The 25,781-nt window shown below is 44.5% G+C and overlaps 1 protein-coding gene across 4 annotated transcripts in view; it reads left to right on the forward strand.

Annotated features, from left to right (window-relative positions):
• LDLRAD4 (low density lipoprotein receptor class A domain containing 4) overlaps window positions 1-17,244 on the forward strand; it is a 283,789-nt gene extending 266,545 nt beyond the window's left edge. For all 4 annotated transcript variants that reach the window (XM_063397097.1, XM_063397117.1, XM_063397123.1 and 1 more), the window contains 2 exons: window positions 5,270-5,323; window positions 6,548-17,244. In XM_063397097.1, the coding sequence (XP_063253167.1) occupies window positions 5,270-5,323; window positions 6,548-7,093 (600 nt within the window). In that variant the 3' untranslated portion in view covers window positions 7,094-17,244. The remainder of the gene's footprint in view (window positions 1-5,269; window positions 5,324-6,547) is intronic.
• Window positions 17,245-25,781: the final 8,537 nt, after the last annotated feature.

Consider the following 25,781-nt stretch of genomic DNA (forward strand, 5'->3'; position numbering starts at 1 on the left):
CAAATGTTAGTCTTTTCTGCTGGTCTTCTAAATTATTTCCTACTGGCATTGGCATTATTCTGTCCGTTCCCTGCTGATGTCCCTGGGCCACTCATTCTTGTTTTCTTACTGACATATGCAAAAGAAAGAAAATCCCACTGGGAACAAGAACCCAGTCTACAGCCAGGAGAGAGTGTGAGTGCTGTAGACCACCCTGCTCTGCCAAATCTTTTTGTCTGTACCAGTCATCGTTTGGCAGGGGCTGGATGTGCACTGCATTCTCCTGCTGTCTCCTTGAGGGACATGGGCTCGCCTCTCCTCAGGGAGTGCTGCCAAGAGGGATGGCGAGCTCGGCTGCTGCTCTTTGAAGTCTCCCGCAGTAAAGTCATTATATGTTTCATAAGTGCAGGATTGTCCAGGAAATCTGCAGGTAGGACTAGAAGTGAGGGGTGCTGGCTTTGGGTGGCCCCTGACTCAGTGTGTCACCTTGGGCAACTTGCTTCATCTCCAAACAAAGGAGGAAGGATAATAGTACTTACTCACTTCAGTTGAGTGAAATGAAGATTACTTAAACTGATGAAGTGCTGTGAAGTTGGGGAAATAAAAGTTTTAAAGCATTAAGTAACAGTAATAATTGCAGTAAGTGTAGGGAGGCAGATTACCTGTGAGAGATTTGGCACTCTCTGTAATTCTCTAGTACTTCTCCTTGGTACTGTGCACTGCTCTGTTAGACAGTGTCACCTTTCTTTCCCCTGAGGAATAGCTTTTAAAGGAATGAGCAATCCTGCTGGAATACTCCTCATTCTGTTGGGGAGATCACAATAGTTTGTTTTGCTTGTGTTTGTTGCTATCTTCAAAGATGTGCTGGTCTCTATCACCCAGGAAGATATGAGGAGGAATGAGCCCCTGTGCCTTCCTGGAGTGTTTTCAGCAAGCCACTGCTTTAATGTGGTGTAATGTACCACCTAGGGCCAAAATCAGAAACTACACTGCTGTCTGGAACGTTTCACTTGCAGAAGAACTGTGTGTATTTGTGTGTGTGTGTGTTCTTTTTTGTATAAAATTAAAAATCTGTTAAGGGGAAAAGAGGGGCCTTATGAATAATTGTAATGCATTTTAGAAAGTGAAAGACTGACTTTTGTTCTCAGGAAACATTTCAGGCAGAGTTCTATTTCACAGAAACTTAATAGTAGAGAAAGCCTGTAAATCTCCTTAACAGTCATCGAAAAAAGAAAAGTTAGGATTATATGGGATTGTTATGGTTTAACCCCAGCTGGCAACTAAGCACCATATAGCCACTTGCTCCCAGCAGGCTGGGGGAGACAAGAGGGTAAAAGTGAGAGCTTGTGGGCTGAGATCGAGACAGTTGAATAGGGAAAGCAAAACAAGGAATTCATCCACCACTTCCCAGGGACAGGCACATGTCCATCCATTTCCAGGGTGCTCCATGGTGTGTAACAGTGACTTGTGAAGACAAATGCTCCTGCTCCCAAAGTCTCCCTGGTCAGTGGGGTCAGCTGTCCAGGCTGTGTCCCCTCCCAGCTCCTCGTGCACCCCCAGCCCCCTCGCTGGTGGGGTGAGGTGAGGAGCAGAGAAGGCCCTGACTCCTGTGTAAACACCAGAAATAATGAAAATATCCCTGGGTTATCAACACCATTTTCCTCACAAATCCAAAACTTGGCCCCATACTTGCTACTATATAGAAAATTATCTCTGTCCCAGCTATAACAAGCACAGAGATCCTTTGCAGTTTGAGGAAAACTTTTTGCTGAGTGTAAATTTTTACCTATAGTTTATCCTGAGTTAAAAATCATTCTTCTGGTAAAAGTCTTTCCTGCTGGCTGTCTGTGGGCTGATGCTCAGCTGAGGCAGTGGGATGGCAGTGCATGCTGCAGAGTTTAAAAATGTTCTCAAAAAGTCATCTCCCTACACTGTGTAGTTCTAGAGGCTCTAAACCTTTGTCAAATTTGAAATAGTAAATTATCCTAGGCTTATGGAGTCTCCTAAGCTCTAAATATTGACTTAAATAATCATCACCATGAGATAATTAAGTAATCACTCAGCTGGATTTATTAAATGATGCTGCTATTTCAAAACCTAATCACAAAGTTAATTTCTGTAAATTACAGTGAAACCCAAAAATGTCAATGGTCAGCAAATGACATAGGTGGGCCCCTAAGATTTTTCCTGCTTGGTCTTATTGTAGGTGCTAGGATTTTCATTCCAAAGCCTAACAATGTTAAGAATGAATACACTTTAGGGAATGAATGCATAAGCTTTCTCTCCCTGTTACTTTTAAGTATTTATTGAAGCTCATGCCTGAAGTCTCTTGAACAAGGAGCAAGTTGAGGTGGCCTAGCTATTGACAGTCTATAAGAAGCAGGTAAATGAGGTACTACCCTCATCAAAATGTGGGCAAATTGCATTTGCTCAGGTTTAGCCTTGTTTGCACATACCTGATAACTGCTTGTACAAATCCCTAGTATAAATACAAATGCTGTCAGTTCTCATCTGATTTTCACTGATATGAGCACAGGGAGAGCGTTTTAGCTTTCAAAGGAAGGTCTGTAAGCACGGGGCAAGCAGAGAGTGAGAACTGACACTTTCTCTCAGTATAAATCAGCCCAGATGGGTCAGGGTGGTCCCAGCATGTTATTTCCTAAATCTACATCTCAGGTAGAGTGGTCTAGTTGTGGGGATATTTTTCTTCTGCAGTACTTTTTTCTCATTTCCACCTCTTGCCATTACCCCAAGATCAGTGGAGTTGGTGGGCACCAACCCTAGGGTTTGGTGGTATCTACCCAATGCAGGGAAGGGGGAATTTCCCTTAAATAAAGACTCAAGATCTAGGTGGTAAGTCTCCTGTGGTAGATGAAGAGATTCCAGGAGGACAGAAATTCTGTATTGGATCACTTAGTCTGGCCTCACTGAGGAGAGGATTCTGTGCTGTGTCATTGGGCCAAGCATGGTGAGGTTGGTCTGCACGTGTGTGAGCCTGGTATTATCCAAGTGTGGGCACACTGAGTGCCTGTTACCCAGCCATCTGCTTGGGGAGTTCTTCTGGCTCCTGGGATAGAGATCGTGCTGGGGGCTGGCTGCTGCCAAATTATTTATGCAGTCTGCTGCTCTCTCTAGGGGAAACCTTAGGGGAAGGGAGGTGCTACCAGTGAACTCTAGGATATACTGTCACAGGAACGATATTGTTATGTAGCCTTGCATCCTAAGGATCTCACAGCCTCAGAGTTCAACTGCATCTCAAGCAGTTATCCCAGAGTGGGGAGAGCTTTGGGCTCCTTTGGTCTCATCTTGGTGTGACTGTCCCAGTGCCCTGGCTACACTCAGCGGGATCCCTGTAGCAGCTGCAGTGCCTCCAGGCAGGGCCTTTGATTGTTCTGGGATTCAGGCATCAGCAGGAGAAGTAACAGGCAACTCCTCTCTTCTAAGAAGTTATTTCTGTTAGGCATGGCTGGTAGCAGATCTGGGAGTTTTGGCTCAGTGAGCAGGTCCTGTTCCATCTCCATTCAAGGAGTTTTTCTCCATATGCTGCACCATCTCTCCCAGCTCATCTTACCCTCTTGCCTTTGGGAAGATGGGACCTAGGATGGAAGTCATTTCCACATCCTCATCAGCAACTCCTTTTCATAAGGGAGTTTAAGGGAATATGAGGTGGAGGTAAATTTTGTTTCTTTCTGGGTTGGCTTATTGGTTTTGCCTTTTTTCCTCTTTCCTGAGCCTGTAACTCAGGGGCAGTTGACTGAGAACTTCAGCTTTGACTAGTATGTTTTACAAATAGTTGCAACGAGTTTGGAGCCTGTTGGGTGAGCTGCTGATAACCTGACTGCCTTTAATAGTGCAAACATACCCTGGGATGTTTCAAAATGAGGGCACCTGGGTGCTGAAGGAGTGGAAGGGAATGTATGTACAAGTATGTATATACATGTATGTGTATGGTCCCATAGTTACAGTTTCTTAACTGACAGAGCCTTATCTAGGCACTGAAATACCGGAATCTGCATAAGGTTTGTCTTCCGTGTCTTTGCAAAGGGGAATACTTGGGCAAGTTGTAAAATAATTGCAGTTGTCGGCCTCTCTCTCTCTTTGCTCTCTAAAGCTACAGAAGAGAAGTGTACCAGCTTTGCTATTCAAAGCAACTCCCTTAGCAGCTGAATCCTGTGGGAGAGTCCTCTTAGAGCAGCTTTCCTCTGCGCTGGACTCTCCTGACAGGATCACAGACGGCTTTTGGTCTCTTGAGTGTCATGATGAACATCTCGTTGGGTCTATTTTTACATCTGAAATATGTTGAAAGATGCTGTGGTGAGAAGAAGCAGTACAGTAAGATTTGGAAGCAGTCTGTACATGGTAATACTTTTGGGGACAGTATGCATTTTCCTTCCAGTTCCTGAAATGTCTTATATCTGTAAAACTTGAATTAGCATCAAGAAAATAGCCATGACTATACAATATTTTGATTTTCTCTTTGTACACCAAGATTGAAGTTCTGTGCTTTATATCTGCTCTGATATGTTCTTTTCAGCCTCAAAATTTTCCAATAAAATAAATTCATTGCGGGAGTTACTGCTACTCTAAACAATTAACTGAGAAGAAAAATAATGATGTGCTTTAAGCTATTTTCCCTTACTGACATATTGTTCTTCACCTTTTTATTCTGCCTTGGGCGCTGGTATGATGTCAGAACAGCATTTCAAGGCATGAGAGAGAAAATATTTCGACCTGAGAAGGTGGTTGAAAAAGAGGCTGAAACCTCAGTGTTATGGTGGGAATTGGGCAACTGACAGTTTTGACCGGATTATCCCTGGGCTTAGTGTGTCTGTCACTTCACTGAGATTACAGACGCCAGGTTTTGCTGTGAACTGTCTTGCCTGTGTGTAATTGGGATCCTGGCTGGCAGACCTGTGTCAGACCTGCCACCCTGGCTGGTTTGGGAGGTGACAGGTACCTGCTCAGCACTCAGGTGCTGAGGTGTCTCCTGTCATCTCCATGCATTGCCACACTCTCTCAGCCACCACCAGCTTGCTGCATCCTTACAGCCTGTGGGGCTGGGTGCTGTGGTGACATCTTGGCACTCGCAAAATGGACAAGCTTGACTTGCTTGGGAGCAGAGCTGCTCTTTGACATGTTTTGGAAAGAAAAGGGTGGCATGTTGCTTGTTTAGCTCCTGGAGACAGCCAGTCCTTAGAAGATGACTGGTGGTAAGAGCTGTGATTATGAGGCAGAATGGTGATGTGATCTATTAATTTTTCTTTTTTTGTTGTTTTCTTCCACATTTCAGGAGGGGTGCTTGTGGCCCTCAGAAAGCTCGGTTTCGCGCCAGGGTGCTTCAGAGGTACTGACAAATTTTTAACTATCTTTATCAAGAGCTTTCTTTTTTTGTTTTTTCCTGTAACGTATATTTGGTTCCTTTCAAAAACATGCATCTGTTTTTTTGTAACGAAAGCTTGCTCAGTGTAGTTCACACTGTCATCTGAGCCTGCCTTAACATGCACTTCATAAATTCCTGAGACCTTTTCTTAAAAGAATGAAATTCTGCCCACCTGACACCTCATCTCCATCAGCAACTCCCTGTGTCATAGTAAGCATTCACAAGTAAGTGGTGGAGGTGTGTCTCTTTCCTGCAGTGGCTCAGTAATTTGAGTATTCACTGGAAGCTGGGAGACCAGTTCCTCTTGTCCCTGAACTTTTTTGGATTTACAACACCTATCACCAGTCTCCCATCTTCTAGCTAGCACAGATCCCTTGTCTGTGCAATAATTTGTGGGTGTATTGCTCTGAGTGGTCCAGCTGCCCTGTGACAAGCAGCAGAACTTCCTGGTGGTTGGCCCTGCATCTGTGAAGGTCCAGGGTTGACCCTGCAGGGATCCAAAAAGGATCTGAGAAGCTGCTGTGTGTGTCCAGATCTGGGACAGACCAAGTGAGGAGCAATAGCACCTCACAGAGTATCTTGAATGCTTCCTTTTGTAAAGCCGGTCCTTCTCCAGGGTTTAATATACCAGGGATATATTTTACATCACAATGCAGAAGCTTTGTAGGTTCTCCCCAGAGGCTGAGTTCTTGCTGAGAACTGAGGGGGAGGAGGACACCTGATACACTGTGATAGTGAAGGCGTGAGGTATGCTGAGCCTTTACAAATGGTACTAAAATGACCATCTGAATTCTTTGGGGATGCATTAACTCCGAGTAGGAGGGAGAAGCTCAGCCTGCAGCTGAAATTCAGTATTGGGACATTGTTGTAGAACTAGTCAATTATCCAGACTAGAGAGAATTCATTTCCTGGTTTCCAAAACAGAATCTTTTTTGCGGGGAATGTTTTAATGTCAGAGGTAGTTTTGTGGGGCCTTGGGCTTCCTTCGTGCAGCTGTTCAGCAGTGTGCTGGATCCTTCCTGCCCCTGCTGCCTCTTCACCTGCGTGCCTGTGGCCGCACGCGTGCACGGTGTCCGTGGGACTCAGCCCCTAGGACAGGTGGCAGACAGCAGCACTCGGAGTTTCCTCAGCTCGCTGTCGGGGCGTGCTGCAGGCGTGGAGTCACGCGTGTCTCTGTTCCCCTTTCAGATCATGTACGCCCCGAGGTCCAGGGACAGGTTCACCACGCCGTCTTTCATGCAGCGGGACCGTTTCAGTCGCTTCCAGCCCACCTACCCCTACATGCAGCATGAGATCGACCTTCCTCCCACCATCTCGCTGTCGGACGGCGAGGAGCCGCCGCCGTACCAGGGCCCCTGCACCCTGCAGCTGCGGGACCCCGAGCAGCAGATGGAGCTCAACCGGGAATCCGTCAGGGCGCCGCCCAACCGAACCATTTTTGATAGCGACTTGATAGACATCTCCATGTACAACGGGGGTCCCTGCCCACCCAGCAGCAACTCGGGCATAAGTGCAACCAACTACAGCAGTAATGGAAGGATGGAGGGACCACCCCCGACGTACAGCGAGGTCATGGGGCATTACCCAGGCTCCTCTTTTTTCCATCACCAGCACAGCAACATGGCTCCTTCCTCGCAGAGGGGGGGGAGCAGACTTCAGTTCCAGCAGAACAATTCAGAGAGCACAATAGTCCCCAGCAAAGGCCAGGACCGGAAGCCAGGGAACCTGGTCTAAGTGACCCGCCCAGGAGCGTTGGAGTGAGGACGGGAGATGCGAGCAGGGCGCTGGAGGAAGAGCCCCGTGCTCCGCCGCACGGCGTTGTTACGTTTCACGTGGTACAACTGAGTAAAACCAAACGTGCAAACCAGTTCTTTGTTTCTGATTCCTTTCAGGGGAATTGCATGCAAAGCAGATTGAAAGAAATACAAACTTCCATTCAGTTTGTCTACGAGCAGTGTTTTGGGGGCGGGGGGGAATATATTATTTTTTTTTAATAAACTATTTCAATTATTTAATTCTAAAAGTTAACTTAGCACAGAAATGAGGCTTGTACAGCCTGTTTTATACTCCCTGAATGGCAGAAGGAAGAAGGTGGTTTTGCTAGATAAATGGGGGAAGAATTGGCCAGTTTGCTTTTTGTTTTCTCCCAGGGTGTGAATTTTTTTTAATATGAAACAGAATTCCTGTTATGTGTGCCAAGGTATAAAGTTGAGAACTTAGATGAATGCAAGGAATTAATTTGTGTTGTGATAAATGTGTTTTTAAAAGTTGCACTATCTTACTGTTTTAAAAAAAATATATATGAGGGAACTGTTTTATGTGAAGTTCTTCTATATGTTGTCATTTCACCTGTGGAATAATGATAGAGCCCTAGAAGTGAACAGGAGGACTCTGCCCCTTCCCCCTGGGTTTGCTAGAAGATGGGGACAGGACTTAGCCTAACATCTCTTGACTTTTACAATTTAGAAAATACAGGGACGCTTGTCTTTGCAATAATTTGCATTCAATTAACAGTGTATCAATGAAGTGTCTTGGAGACTTTTGGATGGAAGAAGGCAAATATGAAATCCCAGCATTTTCCATCACTTACGGTTTAGCTGTTTTGCAGTGTAGACTATTTCTTTCCTAAACGGCAAAACTAAAATCCCCAGATGTGTTGATGTGTATTGATTCTAAGTGCTGCCATTCTTTTCCTTTTCATCATGCAGTATCACCAGTACTTAGCGTTCTAGAGATTTTAGTCCTCACTGTAGCCTGAAATGTATTTAGTCACATATCATGACATGATGCAATAAATTGTTTGAGAATGCAGGGTGGGGTTTTTCCCCCTGCACTGCTGTTGAGTTTGTGAGACTGTTGTGGTTTTCGCTCTCCATTTCATCCCTTCTGATGCCCAAGTTCAGTCCTGGGGTCCGTCCTGTGGAAGTGAAGGGAGCCCTTGTGGCTGAACCCCCGTGGTGTTTCTGCAGCAGTACCGAGGGTGCCCGTGGCAGCGGTGCCGGCTCCTGCCGCAGCCCTGGCAGGGATGTGGGAGCACCAGGAGTTCTCCCTGCAGACCATTTTGCTCTGGGCCCTGTTGCAGAAACCCTTCGGGGTGTGTGATGTCTGCGTGACGCCAGCAGGACTGTGCTCGTGGGTGAAGGTGACTCACGTGTTAACCAAGTGTCTGTAAGCCCTGACTTTTGCTATACTGGCCTGGAGAGTAGCTGGGAGGTGTCACCTGCCTGTGTCGTGGCGTGTGGGGTGTTTCTTCACTGGCTGTTGTGTGTGGAAGCACGCGTGGCGCCAGAACTCAGTTGACAAAAGGTGATAGTGGCATCACAAGCACATGAAAAAGCACAAATTGCACTTAAAATGCATTTTGGAAATGGACTTAAAAGTAAGAATCTTTAGAGTCTTAGCTTGAATAGTTTCTAATATATAGGTGTATGAGTGTGTCACAGACCTTTTCACTTTAAGATCTTTCACTTTTTTCTGTTTTCCTGAGCCTTGTGCTTGTGGGCAGCAGCCACTGAGTGCCCCAAGGGCACCAATGCCCTGGTCCCATGGCTGGAGGCTGGATTTCTGCAGGACTTCTGTACACGGGGGGCTCTGAGAACTGAAGTGCATCTTTGATCTATGCAGAGTTTTAATGCCAAAACTGTGTGCGTGTGTGCGTGCGCGTGTGTCTTTTGGGCCTCGGTGTAGATTTGTTTTCTTCACAAGGTAATTTGATTTTATTCTAGTTTAGAAAACGTTTGTGTAACTGTTAGTCTGAATACACAGCCCCATTTGTCTCTGTAATTGTTATTTTGGTTTGAGTCATGCTGGTAGTGCAGAGTAAAGCTGCCTTTTATCATATGTATTAGTTGAAGGGAGAGATAGAGATTGTATGGTGGGATTCACTTATTTTTTCTCCTCTCAGACCTGCAGGACAGGTGTTTAGAAGATGACTAGATGGCTTTCAGTCAGCTGGGGCTCTCATCACTGTCTGGTTCCTGGGAATAAAAGCTGTGAAATTAGATTTTTGTTAACAACTGCAAACATAATTCTTAGTTAAAAACAACAAACAAACAAAACTCAACCAGAAGACAAAACCAGCAAATGTTGGTTTCGTTCTTCAGTGACTTTTGTCACTTGAGGAGTGAGCCTTTAAGCCAGAGACTGCGTGTGCCTACACGGATACTGTGCTGTTGCCTAAGTGAGGATTGTTTAGCCGAGAAGCCTTCAGGTGAGAACAGCTGGAACTCATTTGTCATGGCAGAGCACACCTGGACTGGACCCTGGGCTTGGACTGCTTGAAGACCAACTTTCCCCATGTGCAGATCTCAGCACAGTGAGCCTTGAAGTTGCCTTCAAAGTCACCTCTTGGGAACGTACTTTCTTTAAGAACAGCCCCTTGCCATCTTTTTCCCTCTCTGCATGCCAGTGGATTTATGCACTTCCCATTAACATTGTCCAGTATGCTGTCTCGTAGCTTTTCTTGGCTGAGAAAATTTTTCTGCTTGGAAAATACAGCCTTTTCCAGTTCTTTAGAAAATACTTGTTTAAAGATAAACTTGTTTGGTATTTGCTCACCTAATAGTTGCATCTCTTCTTGCATCTTTGTCTTTTCATCCTAGAATCAGCAAATATGCTGAGTTGGAAGGGACCCATCAGGGTCATTGAATCCAACCCCTGTCCAGCACAGAACCATCCCCAAGAGTCACACCCTTTACCTGAGAGCATTGTCCATACACTTCTTGAACTCTGTCAGTGCTGTGATCTGCCTGGGGAGCCTGTTTCAGTGCCCAGCCACCCTCTGGGGCAAGAATCTTTTCCTAGTACCCAACCTAAACCTCCCTGGCACAGCTTCCAACCACTTCCTTGGATCCTGTCACCAGTCAACAGGGTGAGAAGATCAGTGCCTGCGCCTCCTCTTTCCCCACGAGGAAGCTATAACTGCACTCAGATCTCCCCTCAGTCTCCTGGAGGCTACACAAACAAAGTAACCTCAGGCACTCCTCAGATGGCTTCCCCTGGGGACCCTTCATCATCCTCATGGCCCTCCTTTGGACACTCTCTAATGGCTTCATGCCATGCTCTGCTTCCCCAAATGTGATGTGCAGACAGTACCTCTCAGCCCTGGCAGTGTAGTGAGTAGTTTACTTGCTGTAGGTGAGCTTGCAGTCTTCTCTTTTGGGGCCTCTTTTATCAGTAAATAGGCAATTTTCTGATGGATATTAGTGCTCTCCAATGGGAAGGCAGTCAACAGTGTAACATTGAAACATGTTGTTTTTCTATTTTTTCTTCTGTTGATGTGGTAGAGAATCTGCTCTTGAGAACAGAACAGTAAAAGAAATACCAGAATTAGATAGCACTATCAATCTTTACAGACTTAGAAATTGCTGAGCTCTGAGGATAGGTAATTCCATGAAACATTTATGGAAGACAAGCTTTGAAAATATCCAGAATTGATAGACTGTATTCCAGAGCCACTCAGTGAAACTTTGTATAAATTATAAAAGATTTCTGCAAACATTGTAGCATTAATTGTGTAGATTTTGCCTCCATACTCGTGTTCTGGTTTATGTGTCACAAACCCCACGCAGTATGTGTGTGGTGTTTTCTGTGATGGATCATATTTGCCTGAATTCTAGTTGCATCTTCTGACTTTGCCCAGTAACTCACGTTCCCAAAGTTCAGTATAGTGATGCCCCTGCTTTAGAAAATTTCAGGTTAAAAGATTATTTTTTCTTTTAAATGCACCTTTATGAAATAAAGTCTTGTAACCTCTGTCCTGCAAAAAATAATTTTTCCCTTGTGTCTCTTGGCATGGCTCTCTTCTTGATGCTAAATACACCTCATCTTTGGTGTTTGTGTATGATCTTTCAGGGCTAGAAAAGGCAGGGGTTTTAGCAAGAGAAAACAACGCTTTCTCTCCAAGTTTGCCAGTGGAGCACTTGGCCCTTAGCTCTAATTCTGTACCCGTGTCTAGCACAGTTGTGGCTGGGCTCCTCTCAGTGCTGGACAGGCGGACTGAGTGTGACTCTGCTTAAAGGATGTGAGTGAGGGATAGGAAGAGGGGTACCCAGCCAGCAGTGCAGTGTTCAGATCCTTTCCTGGTGTGTGTGGCACGTGCATAATAGGATGTTTCCATCAGAGAGCATCTAACTATGCTGCTTCTGGTCTTGTCACTGACAAGCTCTGCACTTAGGCCAGTCTGGTGGGGCTGATGGGACTTCATTACAGCATGATTTTCCCTTGGAAGTATGAAAACTCAAGCATACACCCCATGTACAAGTTCCTGGTGGCTAGTGAGGAAGATGTTTGCATTCCTGCACTCATGGAATCTGCAGAAACCATAGGTTAAGCTGTGCTTGATTTGGCTTTTTGTTACTGCTTGCCCCCTTCTTCCACCAGTTTGTCCTAGCTGGAAGCTGCTTCTGTTATGCCAAATCTCTGAATGTTCTTGTTGCAGGTACATTTTTTTTTTGAAGTGTCATTGAGAGTTCTTTTTTTCTTCTGTGAATGGAGTGCAGGGAAGGATAAGGAGCAGAATTGCATTGTTTATTAGGGAATGCACTTGTTTGCAATAGAGAAGAAATCCTTGTCCTGCTGAAGAGACCTGTGTGGAGGCTGTCTAGAACAGTGCTGTCTGAGGTGGTCGTTTCCAACCCTGCCAGGTAGTGAGATATTTGACCTTAGAACTGACACTCTAATCTATAAAGAATGTTTGAATGCTTTGGAGAAGACTGATTGCTAACCTTTCTCTGACTTCATCCCTGAACACTCATGGTAGCTAAGGTAACCTGATTTCGTAGGCAAAGAAAAACAAAATAGTAAGCTGGTGAAAAATAGATATACATCAGTATTTTTCTTTGCCTTTTTTTTTTCCCCAAGGATAAACAACAGGCTTGCTGGCACATTTGAAAGTATGCAGGATTATTCACAGGTTTTCTCTGGTTGTTACTGTTAAGTCATGTCCATGCACATACAGACCTGCATGCAAACTTGTCCCCTTGATTCTCTCTGTACTAGTTGCTATTCCATAATCACCTTCCAGAAGTGCTAAATGGCTCTGTGTTGTGCTCTCAGGAACAATGGCAGGTCATTTGTCAAACAGCAGGAAGCATGAGGAATATTTGCTTTTCAGTCCTGTAAATGTTGTGACCTATGTTTTTATCAGTAGGGGGCTTTCTTGCTGCAGCAGTTCTTGTCTGTCACCCGGTGTGCTCATGCATCTTCCATCCAACAGCTCTCTCTCCTTTTGGGTGAGCTTTGAAAAATCTTCATGCTTTGGGATAACCCCAGTGCAGACCTCATGTATTGATGTACAGGAAGGAAATACACTTAGTGCACCCTAAAACTCATAAGCATGTTTTTTCAAACCTAGCTGATGATGAGAACCAAGTGATCCTTCTGTGCAGTGGGTTCAGATGAAGTCTGGCTTTTGATTACATCCTTGCTTTTTAGATAAAGGCTGTTGCACGTAATTTAATTACACATATCTGATCTTCCCCTGCACTGTTGCCTGCTTGCCAACCAGTACAATTACAACTTTTCTCCTACACCAGCCCCAAGTGTGCCAATCATTTCAATCCCCAGAAAGAGGCAGTGTTACTGAGTTGTCTGGGACCTGTTGAGGCCTTTTAGAACATGAAAAAGTCCCTCGTGAGGATGTGTTGAACTTAGAGAGGTTTCCTGTCCAAAATTGTTCTGTAGGTTTCATTATGAAATTCAAGTTGAACGTTTTGGGAATATGCTGATTGAAAATGTTGGTAGGATTTTTTTCATACTTAATATGTCATTTGCCAGCCTGTCTTCAGTAATCGGGGATGTAAATTACGTTTTGAGCCACCTCTGATTGCACAATTGGGCTGGCAGAAGCCCTGTTGGGCACACTTGCACCAGCAAAAAAAAAATAGTAGTTTTCTTGGTACAGCTCTGGGGAATAAACAGAAGCTGCAGCACTAAGTTCATCCTCCAAAACCAACATGAGACCTGCATTGCCTCTTCCAGCAAACTGAGCTGTAGGTGTTTCGATGAAGTGCTTTCACACACTATTTAGTACCATAGACATGTAGTGGGAGGGGCCTACTGATGTTTCCTTGAAATTGTCATTAGCATTAAATGTATTTCAGGGATGCTAATGTTGTTTTTATAAGCACCCAGCACAATTCTCCTGCTTTTGAAAGGGAAGGTCAAGGACTGTTTTGTGTCACAAACTCTCCTGGCTCTTACTTCTGCCATGCTGGTGTCTCTTCTGTTTTTAGACTGAACACAAGCAACCTGGGTATTGCTAGTGTTGCTTTCTTGCTATAAAAGAGCTTACCTTTTTATGTTGATCAATGATAAAAAAACAAAACTGAAATGGAGGTATACTTCCCCTTCCCTCTGACAGATGTGTGATTTACTGCCAGAGGTGACGCTATTTTCTTTGTTATATTGCTGCTGCTGCTGCTGCTGCTGCTTTAAGTGGTTTGGTGTGTGAGCTTTCTGAAACAACATGGTGTGTGTAGGATCTCGTGGGGGACAAAGCTGTCTCTTTCCTTCTTCCTTTCTCTCCTTGGTTTGTGCTTGTCTGTCTGCTGTGGTAGGTTTACTGATAATTAAATTTGTCCTTATTAGATATAATTTGGAGGAGGTTTGCATGTCCGTAGTTTGTAAGCAACTAAGGTGCCTCATGTTCAGGTCTGAGCAGATAGGAATCCCCTTGCACTCAAGAGGGCCTGATCCAAAGCCTGCTGAAGGTGGTAGGGAGACTTGCCAACTTCAGAGGGCTTTGCATCAGGCCTTACACTCCCACCTTTGTTGTGCCTCACTTAAAATGGTGCTTTTTCCGTTGTCTGGGTTTTTTTCTGGTTTTTGTTTTGTTTTTGTTTTTTTTTCTTTGTATGGTGCTGTGTATAACTTGAATATATTATGCACATATCCTACCCAATGGGTAGAACAAACAAACATACAAAAACAAATAGATGATGTTAATACTGTAAGATAGTGTACAGATGATACCAATTTTAACACAAAAAATGGCATAGACTTTGTGAATGCCAATCTGTGCTTCGTCCTTTTTTTGTAAGAAAGTTTGGAAATGAATGCATACAAATGACAAAAAGTCTATGTATTTTATTTTCCTATTAAATATCAATATAATATCATAAGGGAAAAAGTTTAAACAAATCCTGTTTGACAAGCCTGTGTATAGCAATTAGTCATTTGATGCATCTTTGCTGTGAAGATTTCTTCTTTTTTTTTTTATGTGTCACTTTAAAAAAAAAAGGAAAAAACCACAAAACAAACAAAACCTCCACAGCTTTAACCTTGCAACTAGATGCTTCTTGTATTGGTTGTTGCCTTGCTATTGCTGAGTTAGACCAGTATTAGTTACTACTTCTCCAACAGATACATTATTTATTACTATCCTTGATTACCTTTTTTTTTTTTTTTTAACTTAGAAATGGGCTAAAACTTTTCAAACCTTGTTAATCACATCCTAGATTTGAAATGAAGCTCAGACAAGTGGGAACTGACCTGAACCATTCCTGCAAAGTCAGAACTAGGCCAATGAGATTTCTGTGACAACAGCCAACCCTTGCTCTGTGCCCACGACTGGTGCACCATGCTGCCACTACGGACTGTCCTTGGGCTGGGGGCGTGGATGGACTCACTGGTGACCTGTGCTCTTGCAGGGTGGACAGGAGTGGCTGCAGTTGGCAGCAAGCTGAATGCAGGGTTTGAGTGGGAGCTTGGAGCTGGCAGCTCTGCTGCTGTGTTGGCTTCTGACAGCAACGGCTTAACCCAGGATCATATTTAAGATTACAGAAAAATGCTTAGACCTATTCAAACCTAACCTGGGCAGTGGTGTGGGAAGTAAATTGACACTTCATCTTCCTGCAGTCTCTCTTGGCAGTTTGGTTCTCCCCTGGTGTCTCCCCGTGTTTGGTGCTCCATTCCTGTGCCCCTGCACGCTCTTCAGTAAAGCAAATACCTCAGGAAAAATCAACATGAAGTTCTAGTGTAGGGACTTGCAGATGCTGTACTTATTTTTCTAAACTGTTTGTTCTAACTATCCCAGGACAGTAGGTGATAGAAAAGTTTACTGGTTGGAGACAGACTCGTCCTCTCACAGATGGATACCAACTAATCTTTCATAGATACTCCTGTCTGTATGTAGCTTTTTTATACTTGCCAGGCTTTAACCACAGATGTAAGGTAGCAAGGTGTTGGGAGATGTTTGAGATGGTGTTTTGCTTTGGTTTTTCAGATGATTAGCAAAGCGCTGTGCTAAAACTCAGGGGGCCTTGCCCGGGGCCAGTGAAGTCAGTGGTGGGGCTTCCTCTGGTTTGAGTGGGCTTTCAACCCGGTCTGTCATGCTGGAGGATGCTGCCTTGGGGCACAGTCCTTCACTGCTTCTCTGCCAACCTGAAGCATCTACACCTTTGTCTGTAAATATCTTTTTAAAAGCCCTCACAGGAGTCCTGTATTTGAATGTTGATCATGGTTGTTTTGTTTGGGTTTTTTTGTTGTTTTAAACAAGTGTGTTGAGTTTTTTATGGCCAGTTCTGCATCATCACGCCCTTACAGGTAGCTTGTATCATCACATCCTTCTATATGTTGAACTGTTCTGTCAGTAAGCATGTACCACAGGTAAATATGCATATTTTGTGGTTGTCACTTGTTAATTCATTTGTTGTTTGTCAGGGTGTGGAATAATTGTTTTGGAAGTGTGCCTTGCCTGGCCACCTTCACGTTTCTGTTTGCACTGCAGTACCACTTCTGTGCATGAAGGAGGAAAAGCAAACAAAAAAACCCGGGCCTTCACTTGGAAGACTGTACAGAATAAACCTCCTGCTGGAGGAATCTAGAGTAGGATTTATCATAACAAAACATGCATATTGAGTGGACCAAACACGAGCATGTCTCCTTTTAGAGGCACTAATTTGCTTTGAAGCTGCAGTGGAAAGAGTAGACTATCTATTAAGTGTATTCACAGCTGTGTTCACGCTTTTCCATGTACCACAAAGCACAGCAGGCAGCCAAGATTTTAAAAGGACTATGAGCAGAAGTTACGAGAGCCTCAGGCATCATGGACCTGGACAGCAAAAATAATAATAATTTTTAAAAAATCACTTTAGTATTCCTTAACAAAGCTTTTCTACTCATGATATAAAGACTACATAAGCGTTGATAGGGGTTTTATCTTTGTATAACTCTCAATTGCCCAATGCTGCTGTGCTCAGAGCATTTCATAATGGTATGTACATCAGTCAGGCTGTTACACTCAAAATTAACCATCAAATGCCTGTTTAATTTAGAGTGTTACCCTTTCTTTGTTGTTTCTTGCTAGTTAATTTACAGTGTAAAATGCTTTATTGCTGTATGGATTTTAATTTTTTTTTGTGTTTCCAACATTGTGGCTTTCAAGATCACATTTTCAACACATCTCTTATTTTTGTCCATTTTCTTTCAAGCTATTCTGAAATATGTACAGCACTATCAACAATATTTAATCTTTCTTTTAAAATTTATTGTTGTAAAACAAAGTATTAAAAACAGTAAGTCTTTTTACAGTTGTATTGGAATTTCTCAATAGCTGTTCATGTGATGCTATGACAAACCTGGCTTGCTTTATTTTTTATTTTTTTAATTTTATTTTCTGTTTAACACAATTAATTTGTTGCTTATTTTCCACCGTAACTCCCAGTTATATACAGAAAAAGATTTCAACTGTTGTGTATCTGACTCTTTTAATTGAGCAAATGGTGGTGTCCTAGTTTTTAGACCTAAGGTCTGTTTATTGCAATACTTTTAAAGGAAGATGTTGCTCTAAGTGCTGTTGTTAGTTTTAAATACAGATTTTATGCTTGTTCTTAATACGCTGTGGTTAAACCATGGCACAAAATTATTAAAAAGTATTAAATGCATTTGTCTCCTGTTGGATTTATTTTCCCTTTCAAGTGGAAAACAACAAAAAAGCATGGAACACTAGAGTGGCCTTGGTGAAATAAGTACTTGTCTTTCTCCCTTACTGTTTTGCTGCTGGCACCCAGGTAACAGATCATTAAGGAGTCTGAGAGGACTCAATCCTTGAGGCATTATGTGAGGGCCTTGGGACTGGATGTCTGATGAGGGTTTAAGATCAGCGTTCTGACCCTCACACTCTGGTCATTAATGCTGGGATGGCGCTGGGTGTTTCTGCCCTGCCTCTGCCATGGGCTGGGCTGTAGTGGGAGACAGCCTGCTGCACGCTGGAGTTAAGTCTAGGCACTTAATCTAAGCCAGCTCGTGATTTCAATGCCTTTAAGATAACAACCCCACCTCAATCTCATTTGAAGCCCTGCTGTTGGTGGTGCCTCTGGCACAGCACTGCTGACTGAGCAGTAGGGGGATAAGCGAGGACCCCAAAGCATTGAGGTGCAAAAATTCTTTGAAAAATGAAGATGCAAAATATGGCTTGTGGCAGGGAGATTCACAGCCTGGTTTAAGAAAGCTGGGACATGCTTTGGCCAGTGCTTAAAAAGTGCTTAAAACAAGGGCAATTGTAGTCCAGTAATAGGGTGAAGAGCGGGATGATACTGTTAGTAGAAACCAGATGAAAGGGTCCCATGAAACACTCAAAGACTTGTCTTTGGTGATACAGATCTTTGCAAGGTAGATCAAATTATCCCTGTCTGGCACCTGCCACTTCGCCGTACTAAAGCTTAACAAAACTGGGAAAGAGCAGGTTATTTCTGTTCATAAGTGTATGAAGTGATGCTTTATTCAGCATGATAATTAATAACATAGTTACCTTGGTTTATATTTTATACCTGTGCTTCTGGAGCTTGATGCCTGTGTTGCTGCCATGTGATGTTGAGTTTGATACTTCAAACCTGGGGCTTTCTTGCAGGTCTTTTCCAGGAAGAGGTCTGCTATGGGAGCCGTGGTCCATCCCACTTCTGACACCCTGCTATGGAGCTGCCTTTATATTCCACTCAGAGAGGAACCAGGCTGTTCCCCTTGCTGCTGTTCTTTTCAAATGCCATAGTTCTTCAAATGTTTCAGTACTTTTTTGGGGGTCAAAAGTAACCATATTTTTTCCTATAACCACCCTGTGTTTGCTCTCCTCCATCTACAGCATTTTAATTCTTCTTTAATATTTAGAAAACTGCTAGTTCCATAGTCCTTAGAAGTACTCTAAATCTGCAAGCTTCTGCTCCTCCTCTACTGTCTGAACCCTGAACTCCCTGGAAACTGCATTTTTGGAGCCTGCTTTGATCTTTTACTTAATCTGGTTTTAATTGTATTTATATTTGGTTTATAATATGCCATTCTGTTTGATTGTGTTTTAATATCACTGCCAATGCTTGCAACTCAGCTGTAAATGGGATGTCTCATCTCAGTAGGGTTACTTTTTCTCTACTGAAAGATTAATATAGAAGCTGCTGCAGTCCTGTGAAACCTCTAGGTCTGGCTTCCAGGCTCCCAGCAGTATTGTGCCTCATTACAAACACCCTGTTTCTAACATCCCAAACCCTTTTCTTCCAAAGACCCCTCTGTAATGAGACTTCGTTACTTAGACAAAAATTAATTAGGCTTCTCTCATTATCACTGTTTTGATCGGTTGTGCTTTAAGTGAGCTCTAATTAAAATGCACATTTTAAAACCCTTAGTACTGAATCCTCTTCTAATAGCTCACTTCTACTGTGGCAATGCCCTGCAATTTTTGTGCAGTTTGCATTGTGCTGCTTTTGCAAAACTCTAGCATTGACTAAGAAAACGGAAAACTTGCATGATGGGTTTTTTTGCTTGTTTTCTACTTTTTTTTTCCAGACTGGCTGCCAAATGATTGCTCCTGAGAGCCTGAGAATGGGGATTAGAGCTGAAGCACTGAATTCTTTACATGCGGTGAAATTGATGAGCTGATTTTCTCAGTGTCCTCTATGGTCAGTAACCCTGCTTGTCCCCAGAATGTTCCAAAACATAAGGGGGAAGCTATATGCTCCAGTTGTTACTGTTTAACTGCAAATTTCTGCTTGCCTTAGGTGTTCCAAGTCGCCTTAAATACATTATTTGTTTTGGCAGGGCTGCATGATCCGTCCCAGGGATACCTGCACATGCTAAGCTAGTGGAAACTCTGCTATGGCTAGAGGGGGACATCGGAAGGCTGGGTCTCCTTAATAAAGGGGCTAATCTGTAAATCAGATAAAATCTTTTGTATACTTCAATGGTTTCCATTATGAAGTGTGTTGCAGAGCAGTAGCAGAAAGGTGCTAAAAGTATTTTAAAGATGAGGAAGCACACATGAAGATGTACGTGCCAGGTCTCAGCGCAGCCTATGGCAATGCTGGGAATAACCTTGCCACCATTCCCAGTCCCTCCACGTGCAAGGTATAGTTTCCCTTTGCTCCCTTCCAGCACATCTCACTATCTTGTACAGAGCTGTTTTCTGTTTGGCAGGGCTTTGAGCAAACAGCCAGGACATAGCCACCCCTTGTTCAGAGAAAGAGAGCATCTTTTTCATGGAGGCCAAAATGCCACCCTTGAGGCCCCTGTCAGTGCCAACACCAGATCATTCCAGCTTAATTTAACATTTGCAGACATTATAGTGATTGACAGTTGAGTGGAAAATTCCAGTTTAATCCTGCTCTGTGTGCCACAGACATGGGCTCAGACAGCTTGACCTACATTTAACCCTGGGCAGCAAGAAATTCTTAGGAGAAAAGAAAAAAAAGTAGTTTTCATCTCAAAGCAGTGAGAACATTTGCACTTGTTACATGTCCCTGTGTATATGCATACACATGTAATTGTGTTATAGTGCTGTGAATATTTCATGAGCTGAACCGAGTTTGCCCTAGTTGGCTTTACTTGGTGAAGAAGATACGTAAGTCAAATGTAAAGCACAAGTGTGCTTGCATAGCCGTTCAGCAGGGTTTATGGCAACAGCAAAAGGGATAGGAGCTAGTTCTCTCCTGACAATGGGGTTAGGATTGTAAGTGCTATAAAATTTGCTTATGCTGCAAACTTTCTATCTCTTGGGGGAAAAGTTGATGAGCTAGTAACTTCAACTGATGCATTGTCAGGAAAAGCCTAGGAGTAAGGCTTGAGGGACTGCAGAGTCAGTCTGATTCCTTTGACCCCCTCCTCCTTCTGCAGATCAAAGGTGCTGATAGTGACTGACTGTATTTGTTTTGGGAAGTTACTGGTGCAGTACTGGGTGTCACAGCTTTCCAGCGAGAGGTGCATCGGCAAACATGAAAAGCCCTGTGGCTGAGTGATAACTGCATTAACTACTCAGCATGCAAGCCCTCTCACCTTTTACAGTCATGCTGTATATTATACCTGTAGATAATATGCGTGCTGTCTCCAGCCATATGCTAGGGCAAACAGGCACTTTACTATAAAATTATGCTCTGTCAGGGAAATGGCATCAGGTGCACTAAAATGACCATTTGACAGTGACACAGAAGTAAAATGCCTGTCTGCAGTAAAACTGTACTCAAGACTAAACCATGCAGCTGTAGCTTGAGTGCTGCTTGTGCACTGGCACTTCTTTCTTTTTGCAGGAGATTGTCTGTATGTTGGGTACATGCTGTGCAGAGGTGTGAGGGCTAGTGCTCAGCAATCCAGCAGTAGAAAATACACTGTTAGTACATTAGGCAGAACTTTAAATATTCCTTGTATAAGATGGCACTGTGTTCTTTTTATTTGCATGGCTTTTCTAACCTTATCCAGGATAAAAATGAAATTTAGGTATTTGACTAAACGTATCATTAGTCATCAGTTAGCCAAGGCTGAGAAATTTCCCTTTTATCCAAAGGTCTCCTTCCTCATTAAAACACAGCTGCCATATCTGGGAGGTAGCTGGAGGCCACAGCTGTGTGCAGGCACCTGTTTTTGGGGGAAAGGTGCTCTAAGGCAGCTCTCAGGCAGTGTCTGGATAAAGAGTTGGTGCAAGTGCGCAAGTGCTTGACAGGGCCAGCTGAGGGTACTCGGCACCACTTACTGCAGAATCTGTTCAGCTGAAGGGCAAGTACAGCATTGCTGCTCATCTCTGCCTTCTCTCATGTTCTCTCAAATCCACGTCCTTACAAGGTCTGGCAACTCTTTTTGCACCTATGAACAAATCCATGTGAAATGATAACAAAAAAATGACGTGTGGTAAACTCACAGCTTGTGTATTTAGAACCTAATGCTGGACCTGGATTTTGTCTCCACCTACTTTGTGACCCCAGATGGGGTCACCAGTAAGCACACGGGCCAGGTCAAGGCAGTATTCACAAGCAGCCTGTGCTGTCTCTCTGTGCCTGCTTTAGGTCTCCAAGGCAGACCATTGAAACTACCATTGGTGGATCTGTACCAGCCTCCCAGCAGTACAGTTTTGATTCATATTAAATGTAGGATCCCAACTGCATTTCTGATGGATTCAGCATAGCATTTCAAGTGGAAATTATATCAGTTTTATGACTTTATTCTGATTGCAAGAGTACCTAAGATTCTTGATTCAGCATGTTTGAAAGGAGGACAGAGACTATTCGATACTTGACTGGCAATGGAGTTGACTTGAGAACTGTATCACGTGTGGGCATTATTCCTAACCAAGCCTGAATATCCTCCCTTGTGTTCCCTCCTCTGTGATTGTCCAATCAATTCATCAAACTCAAGCCCAAACTTAACACTACATGTTACCCTGCGGGCTTTTGAAATCAAGATACATTCTTTCTACTTAAGAAGATCATAAAAATAGGCAGCTAATTGCCAGGGGATAATTACATTTCTCTAATTATTATTGTTGCTGATGGTAAATGATGAGCAAGGATGAATGTGATGTGATGCCCTAAGCTGACACCCTGAAGGGGACACAATCAGAGGAATTTGTTTCAACTTTGGCTCCAGCCCCATCTTGAGTCACTATTTTTGCTCTGGTCTGTTACCGAGTCACAGCTTTGGCTCCAACCCGGCTCAAGAGGCCCAGCTGCACCTTCAGCTTGGGCACCAACTTCAACTTGTTCAGGCCATTATTCTAACTGGCCCCATTTTCACTATTGCTTCAGCTCCAGCCATTGCTTAGGCCAAGATTTCATCTCCTCTTGGGCTGAGACTTCAGCTGTTCTCCTGTCAGGCTCTGACTTTGGTTCTGGGCCCATCTTGGGCCATGATTTTGGCTCTGGATCCTGCTCAGGATGTGAATTCAGCTTTGGCCCAATATTGAGCTGCTGTTTCCACTCAGCCCCATCTTGGTCCGCAACTTTTTTTCCTGCCTGTTTCAGGCCAATACTTGGGTGCCCAGCCCAGCGTTGGTCATAGGTTTGGCTCTGGCTGTATATCACTCTTTGAGATGGGCTCCAGCCCCTGCTCCTTGGCCCTGTCTCTTCATCTGCAACTTGGTATCAGGCTTCAGCTCTGGCCTCTGGCTAGGCTGTGATTTTGGTTCTGGTCCCATCAGGCTGTGACTGCAGGTCTGACCTCTGTTTAGGCTGTAAGTAGAGATCAGGAGCCATCTTGGGCCTCTATCATTTCTCCAGCCCCATCTTTGGCAATGGTTCCAGCTCCAGGACCCATCCTGAGCCACAGCTTTGATTCTGGTCCCACCTTGGGTCACAAGCTTGTCCCCAGCCTGATATAGGGCTCTGACTCCAGCTCCAGCTCAGGCTGCCATGTCTACTCTTCCCCTGCTTGGTCTTTGTCTCTTCTTTGCCCTTCTCCGTTGGTGACTTTGGGTCCTGTCTGACATCAGCCAGCAACTTTGCTTTCAAAGATGTGAGAAGTTTAAGTCTCACTCCAGTATCTCTACAAAGCTGAGCTTAACAACTCAATCTGGCACCAGTCACAGCCCAAGCAGGGACCAGAGACAATTTGAGCTCTGGCAAACCTCAGGCTGCTACTGCAGCTCCGGCTCAACACTGGGTTGAGATTTTTGCTTCAGTCCCATCTTTGGCCAAACTTTGGCTCTGGCCATTGTTTAGGTGGCTTCTTTGAGTCTGCCCAGGCTTTGGGTCTGACTCCTCCTCAGGAGGCTTCTGTGACTTGGCCACTGTTTGGGCCATGGCTTTGGCTCTGGCCCTGTCTTGGCTTGTGACTTTGTCTCCAGCTACATCTTCATCTGCAACTTTGGCTTAAGCTATTGCTCAGCTTAAGCTAACAAATTTAGCTAACAAATTTGGCTTCATTTCCATCTTGGGTTCCTGCTTTGGCCCCAGCCTGATCTCTGAGTGCAGTTTTGGTTCTGGATTGGTACTGGGCTGTGACTTAATCTCTGGCCTGATATTGGCCAGTTGCTTTGCCAACATCTTGATGTTTGAGCTTTGGCTCTGGCCCTGATTGGGAGGCTATTACAGCTCTTATTTGGGCTGCTACTTCAGCTTCTGCCTTGTGTCAAACTGCGACTTTGGCTCTGGCCATCTCACCATCCACATCTTTGTCTCTGCTTTGATAGCTGTAACTTTGCCTTTAGTCCCTGCTTGGTTCATGACTTCTGCTTTTGCTTAAGTTTCAGGTTGCAACTTTTGCTTCTTGGGTTATTTAGCGATTTTAGCCCTGTTCCCTGTTCAGTGACTGATGGCTATTTTTGAGCCATGTCTTCAACTCATGTCCTGTGAGGCCATGAGTTTGGCTCAGTTTTTGGATCAGGGCTTCAACTCTGGTCCCTGCTCCAGCCCCTGCGTGGAAAATGGCTTCTGCTCCAGGCTCGCATTGAGCTGTGACTTTGGCTCTGGCCCTATTTCAAGGCACAAGTTTGGCTCCATCCCTATATCAGACTGTGATTTTAGCTCCAACCCCATCCTGAGTTGTAACATCAGTGATGGTGCCATTTTTGCTGCATCTTTGCCTCTTGCTCAATCTCAGACCACGTCTGTGGCTCTGGCCTCTATTTAGGTTTCTAATTTGTTCCTTGCCATATCTTGGGCTGTTACTTTGCCTCTAGGGGAAATCTTGGGCCATGGCTTCAGCTCTGGCCCTATCTCTGCCCCAGTCCATCTAGATGTGACTTTAGCTCCATTGCAATTTCAGGCCATGATTTCAGTTCCAGACACATCTTGGGCCTCTGAGACAGGTCTGGCCTAATACCAGGTTGCTACTGCAGCTTCAGTACCTGTTTGGTCTATGACTGCGGCTAGGGCTGGAGAGCAGGTTGTGGCTGTGGCTGTAGCCCCACGTTGGTCTGTGGCTTCATCTCAGTGGCATTTCTGGGCATGATTTCAGCTCTGGCCCAGGACTTGGCTGTGACTTTGATGCCTGGAGAGGTTACCTAGAAAGAGGCTGGACAGAGTAAGAGAAATAAAATAGGTATTTATTAAAAAGGCCTTCAAAGGATACATCTTGGGCAGTACAAGAGCCTGGCCGAGGTTATACCCAAGATGGATGACGGGTCCCGAGTTTTCACATTTTTGTTCAGTTTGGTCCATTTGCATATTGGGGTTAATTGTCCAATTACAGCTTCAGGTTATGAAGTCCCATCCTCCCAGTTGGTCCCCCACCCCCAATTAGCTGTTGTTTATATGTTTTGGGGCCTGAAGCTGCGATGGTGACCTTGGTTCTCAGGCTGGAAAAGGATTGTTTTGTCTAACTACCCTGTGAAGTGAACTTGCTAACAATTTATATGAAGTTCAGCATTACATACTAATGCACTACAGAATCTGAAAAATATGACAGCTTAAACTTCAGGTATCAGCTTCAGTTCCTGCCCTATCTTGGACCACTACTTGCTTCCAACTCAGATTTGCTCTGGTCCATGCTCAGACAGTGAGTGCCACAGCAGTGGCAGCAGTGTACGCTCTGGCCCCGATCTCTGGCCGTGGCTTTGGTTCCAGCCCATCTTGGGTTATAAATTTTTTGGCTCTGGCACTACAGGTGGTGACTGCTGTTTTGTCCTGATACTGGGCCATGATTATGGTTCCAGTCCCGGTGGGGATGTTATCCTGACTCTGGGCCCACCTTTAGCTAGTTTTGGCTCTGGACAGTGCTTGGGCTTTGATTTTGTCTTTTTCCCCCTCTTGAGCCAAAACGTAGGCCCCAGCCAAGTAGTGAGCTGTGATGTTGGCTCTGATTCTGCATTGGTTTGCAACTTCAGCTCCAGTCCCATCTTGGGATGTGATTTCAGATCTGCCCCCTGCTTCGACCTTAACGTCTACTCCAGTTCCATCCTGGGGCCCCAAATTTGACAGATTCCCTGCTTTGACCGCAGCACGTACTCTGGACTCATCTTGGGATGCCCAGTTGCAGGCCCAGCCTGCTCAGGCATGCAGTTGAGCACTGTCCCAGTTTCAGCCCCGTTGCAGGTTGTGACTTGGTGATGCGGTGCAGCGGTGGCACACGTGAGGCAGGGAGCAGACAGCAGTGGGGGAGGCTGCCAAAGCAGCCATTTCCCTGCTGTACGTGTAGTGACAGATGTCTTAGTCCTGGTCTCACCAGATTTCTGAAGCTTTGCAGAGGTGGAGGGACCCACACCCCCACCCACCCTCTAGAGCCAGAAGGGACAGCC

The sequence above is a fragment of the Prinia subflava genome, chromosome 1, assembly GCF_021018805.1.
Source record: "Prinia subflava isolate CZ2003 ecotype Zambia chromosome 1, Cam_Psub_1.2, whole genome shotgun sequence".
Classification (NCBI taxonomy): Eukaryota; Metazoa; Chordata; class Aves; order Passeriformes; family Cisticolidae; genus Prinia; species Prinia subflava.